The sequence below is a fragment of the Talpa occidentalis genome, unplaced genomic scaffold, assembly GCF_014898055.3.
Source record: "Talpa occidentalis isolate TD23 unplaced genomic scaffold, MPIMG_talOcc4v2.1, whole genome shotgun sequence".
Lineage (NCBI taxonomy): Eukaryota > Metazoa > Chordata > Mammalia > Eulipotyphla > Talpidae > Talpa > Talpa occidentalis.
The window spans coordinates 98,245,516-98,261,664 of record NW_026555331.1 but is presented as its reverse complement, the minus strand read 5'-3'; the positions used below and the strand labels follow the sequence as shown (position 1 = coordinate 98,261,664).

Sequence of the window (16,149 nt, the reverse complement as noted above, 5' to 3'; positions counted from 1 at the left end):
CTGCTAGCTGGATAGATGCCCAGAAGGGAGTGAGTAGGGAGATGCGGAGGTAGGGACCGCTTGGATCCCTGTGGTTATTTAGGGTCCCCTCCCAGGCAACCCAGCCAAGTGCCAGCCAAGAGTATATGTTCTGGACACACCAATAGATGAAGCTTTTCCCTCCTCCATCAACCTCTTAAATCCCAATGAGGTCACTGCAATGAGAGAGAATCAGATCAAGAGAGGGGGGAGGAAGAGACGACCACGAGGCAGAAGAAACCCGGACGGAAAGAGGCCATCAGACAAGGTCGCTTTTCCTGGCGACACAGCTCCGGGGAGGAGCGTGGTGCTGAATACCAGCCGCCCGCTCAGCCCGGGGAACCAGGGACTCGCAGAAGCACTTTGTGTTACCACGAAAACAAAGAAGAGATGAGAGGGAGACGGAAAGAGAAGCTCTGAGCAGTTACGCTTTGAATCTCCCGGAAGCAAAGCTCATCCCCGTGCCTGGGAAAGCCAGGGGAGCTGGCAAGGGTCTGTCTGGGAGGCTGAGAGAGAGCGGGATTTCCCTGCGGAGACTTGGTACGCGGCAGAACTCTGGACAGCGCCTCTCCAGCGGGGCTCGCAGCTCCCTGGCTGCTCCAGGTTTCTGGCTCCTTAAAAGACCCACTACTGGTTTCCTCTCCTTTCCCGGACTCCAGCCGCCGACCCCAGGAGAATCATTTTACGATCCTGGTCCGATCGTGCCGGGGGGTGGAACGGCTCCTTTACCTCTGGCCGGGTCAGGGAAGAGAGTCTCCGGTTCTGAAAATTCAGTCGTGGATTATGTTTTGCTGGTGAAGAAAGAAAAGTTTTGGGGTCTGGTGGGGGGCGGAGGGGTAAAGAGGATAGTGGAAGAAAGAAGGTGGATGGTTGGTCTTCCTCTCTGATCTGGAAGGAATGATGACCGAGGAAGGATGTGCACCAGCGGCCAGATTATTGGGAGCCTCTTGGTGCTCTCTGTGCTGGAGATAGGGCTGGGGGTGTCCAGCGTGGCCGTGGGGGCGGTCAGCTTCAGCCTGGCCCTCCGAGAGCACAAGCCGCAGCTCGGAGACTCGTCCCCGGTATGGAGCGGGGTGTGTGTACGTTGAGCCATTTCACTCTCTCTTTACCTCTTTACGGTGATGGTCAGTGTGTTTGCGTTAGTCACTCCCTCCTGGGGAAGATAATCATAAATCTCCTCTGGCTTGTATGTAGGTTGATGTTGGCAGGCTATGCCTCTTTATGTTGTCCTTTTATTTATTAGTTGTTGCTTCCTTCCCCACCCCCACCCCCTTTCCTTGGCCTAAAGCCAAATTAAAGGGTTTGTTTAAAGTAGAGGATGGGATAGATTCCACTGGCTGAACCTGCAAAGGACTGCTTAGTGGTGTTGATTGAGGTGGGAGGGGGAGGTGACACCTGTCAAGGATGAATGCACTTAGTCTCCTGTTTCTTATTCAAGGGAAATCAAAGTGAGAATGTTACATCATTTTCTTGTAACAGGAACAAGCAAAGGTAGAGTTTGGATTTATTTCTACATAACAGTGCCCAAGGTACACTAAAGGTAACACTGGCAGATCGTGAGAAATATGGTATGAGTGTGAAGGAAGCATATGGGTACAGCTTATCCTATAAAACACTGCTCTTAATTTTCCTTTATTAGCTCTCTGATACTTTCACATCTGAAAACTCTTTTATAAAGTTTTAGGCTAAAAGTTAAACAACAAATGGTATGCTATGTAAAAGTATTCTAGTTGAAGAATAACTCAACTTAAAGAGTTAAATGTTCAGGGGGAAAAGTCATAATTTTCACTAAATCAGATGGCATTCTTAACAGGTTTCTTGATCATTTACTTTGCATGAATCTTGAAGAAAACTTAGAGACCCATTTATTCCACCCAGAATCAATAAATCAATGTTATTCCTAGTGTGACCCTAATTGTGGAAAACAGCTTTTCTTCTCCTTTAAGTTACATAGCTGCTATATTCTGGGTCTCTAGCTTGATCTTACTTTCCAAAATAATTTAATATGATATCATTCTATTGTTGATAATCAGTAGGTGTAAATAACAATCATGGCTTAATTACTTAGGATTTAAGTCACTGAGAAAAAAATGATATATTCACTCAAGAAAAATCATTCCCAGTTAATTCATTTTTAAAGGAAATGCTCACATTTTAAAAACTCATAATTGTGTTTTGAAAAAGTAGTTTTCATATTTTAAATTTTCAGGGTAGAGAAAATATTTTTAAATCTCAGAAAAGAAAAAGAAGAAAAGTGGTGTTGAGTTCTAATATTGATTTCCTCCAATAATCATTGTTTTGATTTTAGTACATTACTGCCTACGTCTACATGAATTTATCATATCATTTTTATCACTATATATACACTTTAACTTTAAATATGAAAGGCTAAATGACAAGTTTAAAATCTAATAATATTACATCTTGTTGTTCGTAGTGATTATTTTGATAATTATTATTATTACTATTACTGTATTACATAAACAGACGTACTTTAAACTCCTACCAAACAATTGTCATAATGAAGTGTAACAACATTTAAAACAAAAGGAGGGAATGAAGAAAATGTGATCTTTTGATGACTTATCAAAATATCACTTCTGTGAAGTAAAATGAATAAACTTAGATTATCTCTAAATAGTTTTAGAGTAATCAGTTTATCTTTAAGAATAAAAATATGGCTGCATTTGTTTGGCATCATGTAAAAAATAGTTAAAGGATTTTGTCTCTCTTCCCAGACTATTTACTATCATCTAGATAAATCAACATATGTGTGTATAGAATATGAAAATTTTGAATCAGCTCAGTGAAAAGCAAAATAGAACAGTCATATATATAGCCATTATCATAAAGGAATAATTTCATGGTAACTATTTTTGTTAGAGCAAACAAAATTCATGAGGGTTCTTCAAATGGTTTTAATTCTGTCTTGTTCAGTAAAGTTAAAAAAAATATATGGTATTGAATTAATGGGTTGGAACTAGACTCCTTAAACAGTCATTTTCATAAATGCAGTTAAAAGATCAACTTTGATGAAATAATCAATTTTGTGAAAATTGGTTAGCAAATTATAAGTTTGCTAAATCGATGTCTGACTTCTCAATTCTGTCAGCGATGAATTCATATAACCAGTATAAATATATGGAGGACTATATAGAGAGAGGGTTTACTATGTGTAAGGTACTTTACTTTTTAATACAAATATTATTAATATAAATCAGAATGGTTACTAGAGGAAACTATATGGCTGCATCATTAACTTTATCAGTAGTGAGAAATTAGAGTTTGACATCAGAAAGATACAGGGACAGATAAAGGGATGGTCAATTAAATATCCTCGGGAGAAGTATTATTTTCCCTTGATCTTCAGAGTTTATTGAGAATGTGATACTTAATGTATCTCAGTGTTAAGTAATGTATAATAATCATGATATCTGAACTCTACCTGGGTGCAAATCCCAGACCTGTCATTTACTATCTGGATGACTAACCTAAGTTTCATCATACACTGAAAAACAGGGTTGTTAGAAGGCATAAACGAAGTAATGCTGTAAGTAAAAGTTCTGGCATGTAGTAAGTACTGAATAAATGGGAAAAACCAATAATGGATGTTCACACTGGCAGTGAAGAGTGTGAGAAAGCCCAAGGCAATACATATATTTCCTCATATTTGATGATGATGATGATGATGATGATGATGATAATGCCACGTATTCTTCCCAAAGAGATTCCAAGGAGATACAAAGGAGACTAGATAGAAATTTATTCATCTCTTTGGTATTTTATGAATTGGAAATCTGTTATTTATGAATACTAAATGGGATTTCATACTAATTAACTTATCAGGATAGTCATGGTATGTTATCTGTGTGTTTTGATTGGTGCCATGAAGTGTCTTTCAGTACCTTAATGTCATAATTATAAGATTTCTGAATTAAATTTTACAGTCAATGGAAATTAGAACTATACTATGAAGGGGAAATTTCATATATATTAGTCCCCAAATTATAAACACTCTATGTGGGCCAAATGGACTAAGCTTTAATTCAACTATTTTTCTTATTTAGACCCAGACATACATTTTTTTAAAGGTGACTTAACAATAAAGTAATACTAAGCTAATGGAACTCAAAATCCATGAGAGAGAAGCTTATACAGATTTTTTCCCCAGTTACTGTCTTCATAATCAAGGAAGGATTGCTTCCTGAGATCAGTGTAAAGAATGTAGGTAATTAAAAGGAAAAAAAAATAATTTAACTATAACTTTACAGATAAAGTTAGAAAGTACAAAATTCTTCTTCTTGAATCTAGATTATTATAGATGATATAGTCACCTCATTAAAAGCATAAAAGAAGACATTACTGTTCAATAACACTGAATGAAACATGGAGTAAACTGCTTTGGAAAAGACGTAGTCCTGTGAAAATTTATTGATGGGAAAGATGTATAGGCTGGGAATTAAAAAGATTGGGCTGTGTCTCCAAGTTACTGCATGAAAATCAATTTTCTAAGTTTCCAGTACATGTCATGGAATGACTAAATTTAGTAATACACAGTTTCCTGGATCCAAGAGAATTTTATTTCATTGCTCTAGGATGGCAATTGGAAATCTAGAGTCAGATGATAATGACCAGAGCAACAGCTAATGCTGAGGTGTACTTGTTATATACCAACCAAAATTCCATCCATCCATATCCAATATTCAATCCATAAATTTAGTGTAACTGAAAGAATTTTTCTAAGTCTTGTGTTCCTTTTCAAGTGTTCAAGATTTTCCTTATTTAAATCATAAACGTTGAGTGAGTTTTGTTGCTAATTTTTCCAGCACATATTTGATTTGTACATCACAACATTATCTGCTTTATAAAGCTGGTACTTTGGATGAGTGAAATTTATAACATAAGCAGGACTGTTATGTAGACTTTTGATTCCTATGGCAACAAAGTTAACCAACAGTAGGGTTGTATTGAAATTCACTTACTATAATTCATATCCATATAATAGCAACACAAACGAGGTGCTGTACATAAGTGATAGTGCTCCAAATTATTGATTTTAATATTTAAATTTGTCCAATTAATTTAATGAACAAACAAAACTATAAAGTGAAAAATGCTTCAGTTACTTCAAATATACATAATTTGAAGTTAATATGTCTCTGACATGAAAATATACCATTTTTCTCTCAGGTCTAAACATATAAGGGATTCATAGCTTTTAGCAAAAGGTGAAAACACTGCCCCTAGTCTTATAAAAACTTGCAAATGTACATTTGTCTCATTTTAAATTAATTTTAGGTATGCAGGTAATTCATAAATGAATTCTTTCAGGTGTTTCTTTTAAAGGCTCAAAACTGAAGTTCTTTTCTCTACCACCTCATCAAAATCAGCCACTGAAACAGTGTGTGATCTCGTAGACATTTCTCCATACACAAATATTATTGTTTGAGCATATAGACCAGTTTTATCAAATCCCTGGATATAATGAAGTCCATTCATAGATTCTTTAGAGCTCAGGTAAAGCAGGTAAAGCGTATCTTCAATACATGACTCACAATCTCATTATTAAGCTCTACTTGTTATCTGCCAGGGTTAGGCATTTAGATAATTGGCAGTTAAAGAAGCTCAACTACTGGGGAATGTAGCTATTATTCAATAAATCAAATCGTGTTAATGGAAGCATGAAAATAATGTCCACTTATGGTGTTGATTAATAATGTTATAATAGAGAAGTGGTGACTCTTGCACTATCTGATGAGACTTTTTTGGGCTGTTTGTTGGAATTTCTATCCAGACCCATGACCAGTTCTGCTTGGGGATTTGGACATTATCCAAGGATATTACTGGTCTTGAAGACTTTGTCATAGACACATTAGGGAATAAGTGATAATAATTACATCATCACCTATTTGTTGACAATTACTTGATATAAATATCTTCATTTGGATGCTTTTGCCTAAAATGTTCAAGCTGGCTCTCTGGATTGGCCTAATAATTAGTAAGGTCATCCAGTATGTGCTTCTGTTATGGCTAAACAATTTAATTTATTTTTTATGTTCACTTAGCCCTCATATAATAATTAATTTTATTGGTAGATGGGAGGCATAGTTGAGCTGTCAAACCTGAAATGTCTATCTTAAAATTCAATAGAAAGTAGAATAAATTTTCATGTGATATTCAATAAAATTTAGAGTAAATTTCTCCAAAGAGAGAAGAATCCAATAATTTTATGTTCAAATGGGCTGTTTACTTGTAACGTGAACAAAATTTGATTTTACTACTGCAATATATATATATTCATGTGACTATATTAATACAAATGGCATTTATGAATCTAAAAATCCCTGAATTGATTAATATATTTGTTTTTATTATCTTAGTAATTAGTCAAAATATCAGGCAGCCACTCTGCAAATAGATATTTCTTTCAACATATCAAATGGATTATGCTAGAATAATTAGATTATAGTATAGAAAGGATCTCATTGAGCATATGTTGAAGAGAAGAGTAGAGACAGAGGAAACTGTAGCTACTTTCCTCTGTGATTCACAAAGTTACAGTTCTCGTGAATTCAGATCTAGTTTTTTAATATTGATTTATTTATATAAGAATGGAGGCATAGGCCAGAGGCACGGTAGAGTGAGAGAATTCACCAGAGACAGAGTGGGGAGCAGAACAGGCAGATGGGCTAAAGCACTGCTGAGGGGAGCAGCGGGCAAGACAGGAGAGGTCTGCCGCACCATGTGGGGTAGCTCCCTAGCCAGCCGGGAACTGAACCCTCACTGAAGAGGCTGCGTACAGCTTCGCAGCACTGCGCTCAACCTGCTGTGCCACTGAGGAAGCCCGATATGTATGTTCTTTATTCAAATCAAATGTCACACTAGATTAATATTTCACTCAACATGACTTAACGTTTCTTCACTAAATAACAGTTTCTCTATTTGTAAAGAGAAAAATACTAGTACCTATTTCATAGTGTTATTGTGAAGCTAAAAGATAATGCTCACAAAGCTGCCAGTGCCTACCCTGGAGCAGAGTAAGTGCTCACTCAGCATTAACTGCTCCTTTCCTCGACTGCCCTCCTGCCCTTCCTTGACTTCCTGGGAGCTAGTGCTCACTGTGGTGCAACTTCTGCCATACCTTAATCAGCCCCTCCTTTGACTCATTCTTTTCTTCACATATAAATTATCTTTTGATTTGATAAGACTATATACCACAGGGCCTCCCTGGTGGCGCAGCAGTTGAGTGCTGGGCTGCGAAGCTGCCTGCAGCCTCTGCAGTGCTGGTTCGATCCCTGGCCACCAGCGAGGGACCTACACGGTGTGCAGACCTCTTCTGCCATGCCCGCTGCTCCCCTCAGCAGTGTACTTTGTCAGTCTGCCTGTTCTGCTCCCCACTCTGGCTCTGGTGAGTTCTCTCACCTTCTGGCGCTTCTGACTGTACCCAGTGCTTGTATCAATAAATAATCTTAAAAAAAAAAGAAATTAATACTTCTAAAAATTATACCTAAAAAAATAAATAAAAATAAAAATTATACCTAATATCTTGGAGAATTATTTGATTTTTCTTAAACTGCAAGAGCACCTTTTAATTGATGACCAATTTCTAGTACATGTATCATTGACAAATGCATCAATGAAGTATCTATGTTTCAATAATGACTCCTAAAACCTTAGTTAGTGTTCATTATTTTTAGCACCAATATTAAGACTCCTTAGAAACAATTCTAAGTTTCATTGGTTCATGATCTATTATTATATTTTGTACAAAATTATTTCGTACAGAATAAGACAGAAATAAGATCATTGTGGTTAAGTATATCACTTGGGAAGCAGGGAGCCTTAAGTTATTTATCCTGTAAAATAATAGTAGATAAAATTTATTAACAGTCAACTATAAATATGATTCAAATGCATCATATACATTGTTATTTCAAATCTTACAACTTTGTGAAGAATATAGTATTCTATAAAATTTGCGGAGGAAAAAGCATTTACCTAGGATCCACTGTTAAGTGCTCAGCTGAGTATTTAAAGCAAAAGCAGTCTTATTTTAAAATCTATGCTCTTTCTATTGTATTATGTGAAACTTGGGGAATATTTATTAAAAGGTCATTACTAAGACTTTACCTCATGATTTTCTTCCCCTCCCAGATTACATTAGTTAGGCAGGATGACATAAAGGCCAAATCCCTATTACTGTATCTATTTTCCAGAAGAGACTGACATAGTCAACTAATCAGCCAGCACAACCCCCATGTTCTGAGAGGAGTGTAAGATACAGGAATATTAAGATTAAGCCTAAGTTGTTAATTAAGCTTAAGCTTTAGCCTTAAAAATGAAATTAAGTTATGCATCTCAAATGGTATTAAATATTATGAGGAAAAGTTAGGAAGACACAATATAACAAAATTTAAACATAGCTCAAAATGTGTTCCTCATGAAGGAAAATTTTTTTCTAGCCCTTGGAGTTCAGGCAGGGTTCCATTGGACAGAGAAGAGAAAAATACATGCTAAATAAACTATTATATATGTAAAGTCATGGGACGGAAAATAAAATGAAGTGCTTATAGGGGTCTGAGAAGTCATTTTCACATAAAAATGGTAAATGAAGATTTACCTGATCTAAATGGGATGAGACTAGCTTCCAAAAGATCCTGAAAGAATGGCAAGACTAGTCTGTTCTTGATTTCTTACTAAGCTTGGTGAGTTCTACTGAGTAGAACTTGGTAATCATGAGGCCATGGCAGTTGGTCCAGACATTGTTACTCAATTCCAAGGCAAAGCCTTAGCCTTGATCCTAATATATGTCAAAAAATATCATCAAAATAAGATTTTAAAAATCTTGAAATAAGTCTAAATCTACCATCACAAATATTCAGGTAACCTTCCTGTTGATGTTAGATTTCTAAGATCATAAGTACCTTTTTTTTTTTTTTTCAATTATTCTTACAGCTGTCTGACATATAAAACAGTTCATTTAGTTAACTGGAGGTAACAGCATGACATGAAAATAGATTTTGAAGGAATTAAGATTTGAGTTCAGTTGAATCCAAGTCTTCTTCAAAAATTTATTTTTAAACTCTAATTGTTTAAGTTTGAGTTACAACTCACTGTGCAATCAGCTATCATCTGTTAAAGATTAATACTACTATGTATCTCAAGGAGTTGTTCTAAAATTAAATGTAATGATTATATATAAAAGGCTTGATACCTGTTAGGTGATCAGTAACTATGACTGACCCACAACAATAACTGAAAGCTTTTCACATTTTTTCTGGAAAAGCCATTTTCTGTGTGTGATTTCTATTTTTATATTATAGATATTTTGTTTTTATGCATTTCTGAAGTGGAGCAAATTGTAAGAACATGGCTAGAAATGACTTTGGATTCTAGGCTTCGTAACATTTAGGTCATATGCCTTCTCATACTTTACATAGCCAGTTTTGGGCATTAATAGCTGTGATTTAGTGTGCATGTCCAGGGATTCCAGAAATATTTTCTAGGTCAATACTGGCATAAAGAGATATACTTTTTGTTTGTCTTACCAAACAGAGATCTGTTACTGGTCTCATTATTTTTAGTGGCATTGTTGAAATTTTTAGTTCTTCCATGACTTACTGCCTCCCAATTAATTTTCTACATGGATTGCTTTCAGGAGTTAGAGTAGTAATGATGATGATATTAATACTGATAACAATGGCAGCTTGTATTTGTAATCTACCACATGCCTGAAAATTTCAACAGCTTTCATTATGCTATTTATATCAGCAGATGAGTTTCTTCACTTAGGGAATGAGAACCTGGAGTATTTAGGATTCAATAACAAGAGTAGGATAAAAACATAAATCACATGAATAAAGAACATGTGTGTACGTGCACCTGCTCTCATGCACATGTACAGCAGAGGAGAAGAGCAAAGCACTTTGTAATTGTCTCTGATATGCAGTAGAGCTCCACTTGGACTGCTCGGGCTCTGCTCTGGGATAAGTTCACAGTGCCCTGACCCTCAATCAGCTCTGGCTTTTTGCATAACTGACTGGCTTTCAGAAACTACCAGGCATGTTGCATGCACATTCACTTGATGTGTTGACTATTCTTGGTAAGAGTATAACTTCTATCTTCTGTTCCCTGGAGTCTCTGGCTGTTTCAACACTGCTAGGATAGGTCACAAATTATAGTCTCAAAGCTGGCATATACCCAAGGGAATCCCTCTCTCTCTCTCTCTCTCTCTCTCTCTCTCTCTCTCTCTCAACCAAATCCATCTTCTACATTTAAACCTGTTATATTTTCCACATGTATCAGGTTGTGGCTATTACATTTTAGTCTTGCCCTAATATATTATAGCATCTAAGTTAATTTTGCATATATATGACATGAAGACTAGTTCAAAGTCACTCTTACCGAAAATTCACAAATTTGGTTCTAATTTTCCTCACTACTTTTGAAGCAGAAATAGCTCTGAGACCCAAAAAGCCTTATTTACTTTGAATATGCAAATATTCAGAAGATTATCTTTAAAAAAGAAAAACTATCACAAAGCAGAATTGGATCAGGGCACAATGAATAGTGCATTAAATTCAAAAATGATTGCATTCTATGAGCACTGAGGGGTGTGTGTGAAGGAATGACATTCTGAGTATCAAGGCTGATTCTGTATGTATACTAAAGAACCTGGATCCTGGCCCAGTGGGAAGTCCATGAGATTTTTGTACTTGGATTCATTTAAAGAAGTTAGCGAGTCATTTAGCTACATGCTATGTCTGATGATTTCTTCTGAAATTCCTTCCTGTGTCCTTGAGTTCATTTAGTTACTTTACAATCTTGGAAAAGGTTTCTTTTACTACTTGATGTGCACCCCCACTTACCACTGTGGGGGGTTTCTTTCCATCTCTCCCTTGAGTGCTTTTGTTTAATTTATTTATGCTTTGTTTGCCTTTTATTCTGTGAGGTCTGCAAAGCCACCAACATGGGCTGATGTTAATGGAAGACTGCTTATCATATCAGCATGTCTGTTGTACCTTGTATCCTCTTCACATTTCATCTTTCTTGGCTATATTTGTCAGAGATCATGACTTTAATAATAAAGATGTACATTTATCATTTTCCAGCTGGATTTTTGAAATTTCAAAAATTTTGTAATTTTTTGACATCAAAGAAACATGGTATGTGGATCTGTGTGCCTTGTTTTATTTCAGTGCTTTGTTCTGGATAGAAAATAAGAAATTAGTTGAGCTTAAAGGAAAAAAGACACTGCATAATTAGCAGGATTTTCCATAGACTAAGAAAAGAAAGAAATAAAAATAGGAAAGGGAAAAAGTGACTTCTTTTAAAGAAGAGCACTATGTTAAAAATGCAGAAGAATTGGGAGATGGGAAAGCAGAGGAATTTGGATCTGCAAGTTGAATAAAGGCAGAGAAAGCTCAGGAAAATGGGGTTGTAAGTTAGCACAGTTCTGGGCCTGGGATTCCCCGAGGTTAAGTGTAAGGAGATTGATCCAAATCAGCAACAGTGACACTTGATGGACTGGAAATACATGGTCTGCCCTGGGCTGGGATGAGTTAAGTGGAGGAATGGCAGCATGGTGTAGAGAAAGAGCAATGAAAAGTCAGGAATGTCAGGTTTGTTCTCATTTTTATGAGTCAAATGCCCACTCTTCTCAGTTCTCTTTCTTATGAGATTTAGCGAACAAATATTGATTCTACAAATACTGGGATATGTTCTATTAGGTTCAGAGAATGTAGCAATGAATAAGATAATTATGACCCCCAATCTTCTGCTATTTAATTTTAGAAGAAATATAGGTGAACAAATAATGTACAAATGAACAATTACAGAATGTATTGTTTTAAACAGAAAAAATATGGACCTATGAAGATATAAAACAATTTTTATTACTAATGGGGAAATTAGGAAAAACATTTCTCTAAGAATGTATATTTTCTGAAGGATAATGAGGTCATCATTCAGATGAAGAGGAAGAAGAGCATTGTTCCAAGCAGAGAGAATAGTATGGGTTAAAATGCTGAAATAGGAAAAGTTTGGTGTGCTTGAGAAACTGAAGGGTGACTGGAGTATGGCAAGTAAGGAGGAAGAGGATAAATGGTACTGGGGAGGTAGAGAAGCAAATGGGGTAAAAATTACTTAAGGTTTCATGCACATGTTACACAATTTTTATCTTCCTCTAATTGAAAGAGCCATTGGAAAATTTAAAGCAAGAAAGTAATAAGATTGTATTTGCATTTAAAGAAACTCATTTTAGGTTAAGAAGATATATTTGAATCAGACAAGTTAAGAAATCACAAGTCTAGTTAGGAGGCAACTGGGATGTAAGATGCAATGGTTACATGGGTGAGAATGGAGATAAAAAAAAAGAGGCTATTTGAGCTACAGAGTTTGTGAGACTTTGATTAGATGCCGTGTTTGATAATTAATTTTTAACTGAGGTAATAATGGGGCACCCCCATCAGTTATTACCACTATAGTACACCCACCACCAACCCACCCATATTCCACCACCATAGACCACTGCACTTCCTTCCCTCTTTGTTGTTACCCTTTCTCTTCCCATGCTTGGTGCTTTCGTTCTGTAGTTAGCTGTCAAGAGTTAGTTTTTCAGCTTGTCTTCATCTGAATTATCTTTAATAATTTTAGAGTGGAATATTAAAAATGAGTGTCAGATCTGAGCAGCTGATAGAGATAGAGGTTCCATTTTCTCTTTTGAGAACTATATTGATTAGAAAATGAAAAGTATGTGTGTATGTATGTAGAAATCAAAGATTTATTTGGAGCATATTTACTTACTTGGGACTTTATATTTATATGAGATTTATGTTGCTAGAGGATGGGCAGAAAACCAAATGGAGAGCTGCTATAGACTGTTAGATAGGTTTTAGAATTAAGGAAAAAGGATTGTGCTGGAAATCTGAAAATGGGAGTAGTCTATAAATCTAAGATATTAAAAGCCTCATGGCTGGTTGAAACCTCCCAAAACAAAAACTTTAGTTGCTGTGATATTCATAAACTATAGGAGAATATAGAAAAAAAGAAACAGAAGTTGTGACCAGAAAAATATGCCGAGTACCAAGAGATTATGATGCCCGAGTATTACAAGGACAGAAACTCCTTATAAGATGAGAACTGAAATAGGGAAGTCATTTCTTTTTTTTTTTTTAAGATTTATTTATTTATTCACACAAGCACTGGGTACAGTCAGAAGCGAGGGAGGGTGAGAGAATTCACCAGAGCCAGAGCGGGGAACAGAACAGGCAGAGTGACGAAATACACTGCTGAGGGGAGCAGCAGGCGAGGCAGGAGAGGTCTGTGCTCCATGTGGGACCCTCGCCCAGGGATCAGGGATCGAACTGGTGCTGCAGAGGCTGAGGGCAGCTTCGCAAACCAGTGCTCAACTGCTGCGCCAGCGGGGAGGCCCGGGAAGTCATTTCTTATCTTAGTAAAGGTAGTTGAAGTAAATCAGAGTTATATAAGCCAGTGTGAAGTCTTCTACAAAAGAATGGGGAGTTACCATTTGGAAATAGTAAATGTAGAAGCTTGGCAGGGAAATGAAGATGGGCCTGTGTAAAGAGATAGAGCAATAGATGTGAAAGGATTTGGAGTCAAGGAAGGTTTTTATTTTTAAGGGAGGCTTTGTAACATGTTCACATGCCAGTGTGAATAATGGAGTAGAAAGGGACAGGACATATGTATAGAAAATGTCTTTGAGTAGGTGAAAGATGATTGCATTTAGAGCTGAAGTGGGAGGTTTCATGTTGATGAGTTTTATCTTTGAGTATTTTAAAAAAGAGAAAGAGCAAAATGAATATCTGAATATATAGGGTTTGTCACACTTCATGGCAATTGGTGAGCGGAATCTTTGATGGTTTCTCTGTTTTCTGTCTAATTTGAGACCTGTCAATATCTAAAGGTAAAGAAGAAGTAGAAATCTAGTTTGAGGAGTATTGAGAACATTATTATAATGTTTTCTCTCTCTCTGTTGGTTGAGAATTATAATTAAGTTACATAATATAAGCTGGAATGAGAGAAACTTTATTGTGGATAGAAATCATTCCAAATTCATCACTGTAGATAAGTAAGCTGAAGTCCAGACTTAGCACAATTGTGTAACTATTGACTCAGGACAAGAGTTCAAGTCAACTAATTCTTAGGCTAACATTATTTCTACAAATGCATAAAAATATAAGTCTTAATATTTTAATGTTAATTAAATATTAATTAAAGTAAGTGCTCAACCAAAAGGAAAATGCAGTTATCTGGCTACTATCCCAAATGAAACAGGAATGATCTCCAATTATTGGCATTGCTTAACTATCATTGGAATACAAGTATTTTAACAGAATCAAGGGTTTCTTCTCTTGGACATTTCAATGCAGCAGCTTTTTTCTACAGAAATTATGGAATGTTGTCCAGGTGCTTTTCCAGAGCAGCTGGGAAATGGAAGCTAAATTTTTAGAGGTTTAGCTATTATTTCCAAACCCAAGAGCACTATTGATTAACTTAGGTTACTAAGTGAATTGCCTTCAAGACTTTAAAAACAGATACCAAAGTTCACTTAAGAAGCTATACACATTCTCTTTGAAGAGATTGAACAAGAAATGTCAAAGTTCTACAATTCTGAATATTTTCTGTCAATACTTTCTTTTTAATTCAGACATATAGAGATCCAAATGAACAGGCTAAGTGCTAATTTCTTAAAGAGGTTATGAACAAATGTATATATTCATAGTATGCCTTCATTCAACAGTTTCAAAAATTATCAAAATATTTTATAAAGATTGATGGCTTGAAAATAACCACATTTAGAAGCTTGTCTTTCTATCATTGTGTCCTTGACCATGGGTAGAGCAGAATGTACTTGTTAGTGGTCGTGTGAGCTGAATTTTTTTTAAATACTATAAGGGATATTTAGTAATATCCACAACCTTTGTATTGAAATTACTTACAGCTAAAGATATTCTTCGAGAATTTTTTTTTTTTTTTTGGGTGGGACCCTCGCCGGTAGCCAGGGATTGAACTGGCACTGCAAAGGCTGTGGGCAGCCTCGCAACCCAGCACTCAACCCAGCACTCAACCCTGGTGGCGCAAGAGGTTAAGCACTGCACTATGAAACAATCCGCAGCCTCTGCAGCATGAGTTCGATCCCCAGCCAGCCAGGGAGAAACCCACATGGTGAGGAAGACCTCTCCTGTCTCGCCCACTGCTCCCCTCAGTGGTGTATTTCAGTCAATCTGCCTGTTCTGTTCCCCGCTCTGTCTCTGATGGATCCTCTCACCCTGCATCCCTGGCTTGTGCCCCAGCTCTTGTATGCATAAATAAACAATTCTTTAAAAAAAAAAAAAAGAATTCTTAAAGAAAGGATATTCTTAAAGGAATAGATTTTGTTTTAAAGATTTATTTATTTATTTATGTATACAAGGTCTGGGGTACAGGCCAGAGGTGTGGGTGGTGCTAGGATTCACCAGAGACAGAGTAGGGAGCAGAACAGGCAGACTGACTGATATACACCGCTGAGGGGAGCAGTGGGCGAGGCAGGAGAGGTCTGCTGTGTGCTGTAAGTGTTGCTTCCTGGCCTCCGGGGATCAAACTCATGCTGCAGTGGCTGCGGATAGCTTCATAGTGCTGTGCCTAACCCCTTGCGCCGCCAGGGAGCAAAAAGAACAGATTTTTGAAAGAAGGAAATGATTTAATTAATGACTTTGCTAATATATTTTCAGCTCTGGCAAGGAGGTATGATCAAACATCTTAGGCCCTCGAAACTATAGAATAGTCTTTCAGAGGGAGACATAAAGTGTTTATGAAAGAGCAAATTCAAAGTATCTGCTGCATTAAACTATCTAAGTTTAGGAGACACTATGTAATGGGTTACCAGAAAATGTGGGTCAACAGAAAGCAAATTGCCTCTAATGTTCTCACTAACTGAAATTAACTAACTTTGTAAAACAATGTATCTCCTATGTGATAAAATACTTGGGAAGAAACTTGTTTTTCTTTGACTTGCAACCATAACTAGAATTACGAATCATTAAGATTTTCACAGACAAACAAGAGTGGCCACTAGACCCATGTGGCTATTGAGCAATTTAAATGTGACTAGTCTGAAGATGTGCTCCAAGT

At 36.5% G+C, this 16,149-nt stretch overlaps 1 protein-coding gene across 2 annotated transcripts in view; it reads left to right on the top strand.

Annotated features, from left to right (window-relative positions):
- Positions 1-881: 881 nt before the first annotated feature.
- TMEM196 (transmembrane protein 196) overlaps positions 882-16,149 on the top strand; it is a 57,617-nt gene continuing 42,349 nt past the window's right edge. For both annotated transcript variants that reach the window (XM_037514949.2, XM_037514866.1), the window contains exon 1: positions 882-1,079. In XM_037514949.2, coding sequence (XP_037370846.1) covers positions 933-1,079 — 147 coding nt within the window. In that variant the 5' untranslated portion in view covers positions 882-932. The remainder of the gene's footprint in view (positions 1,080-16,149) is intronic.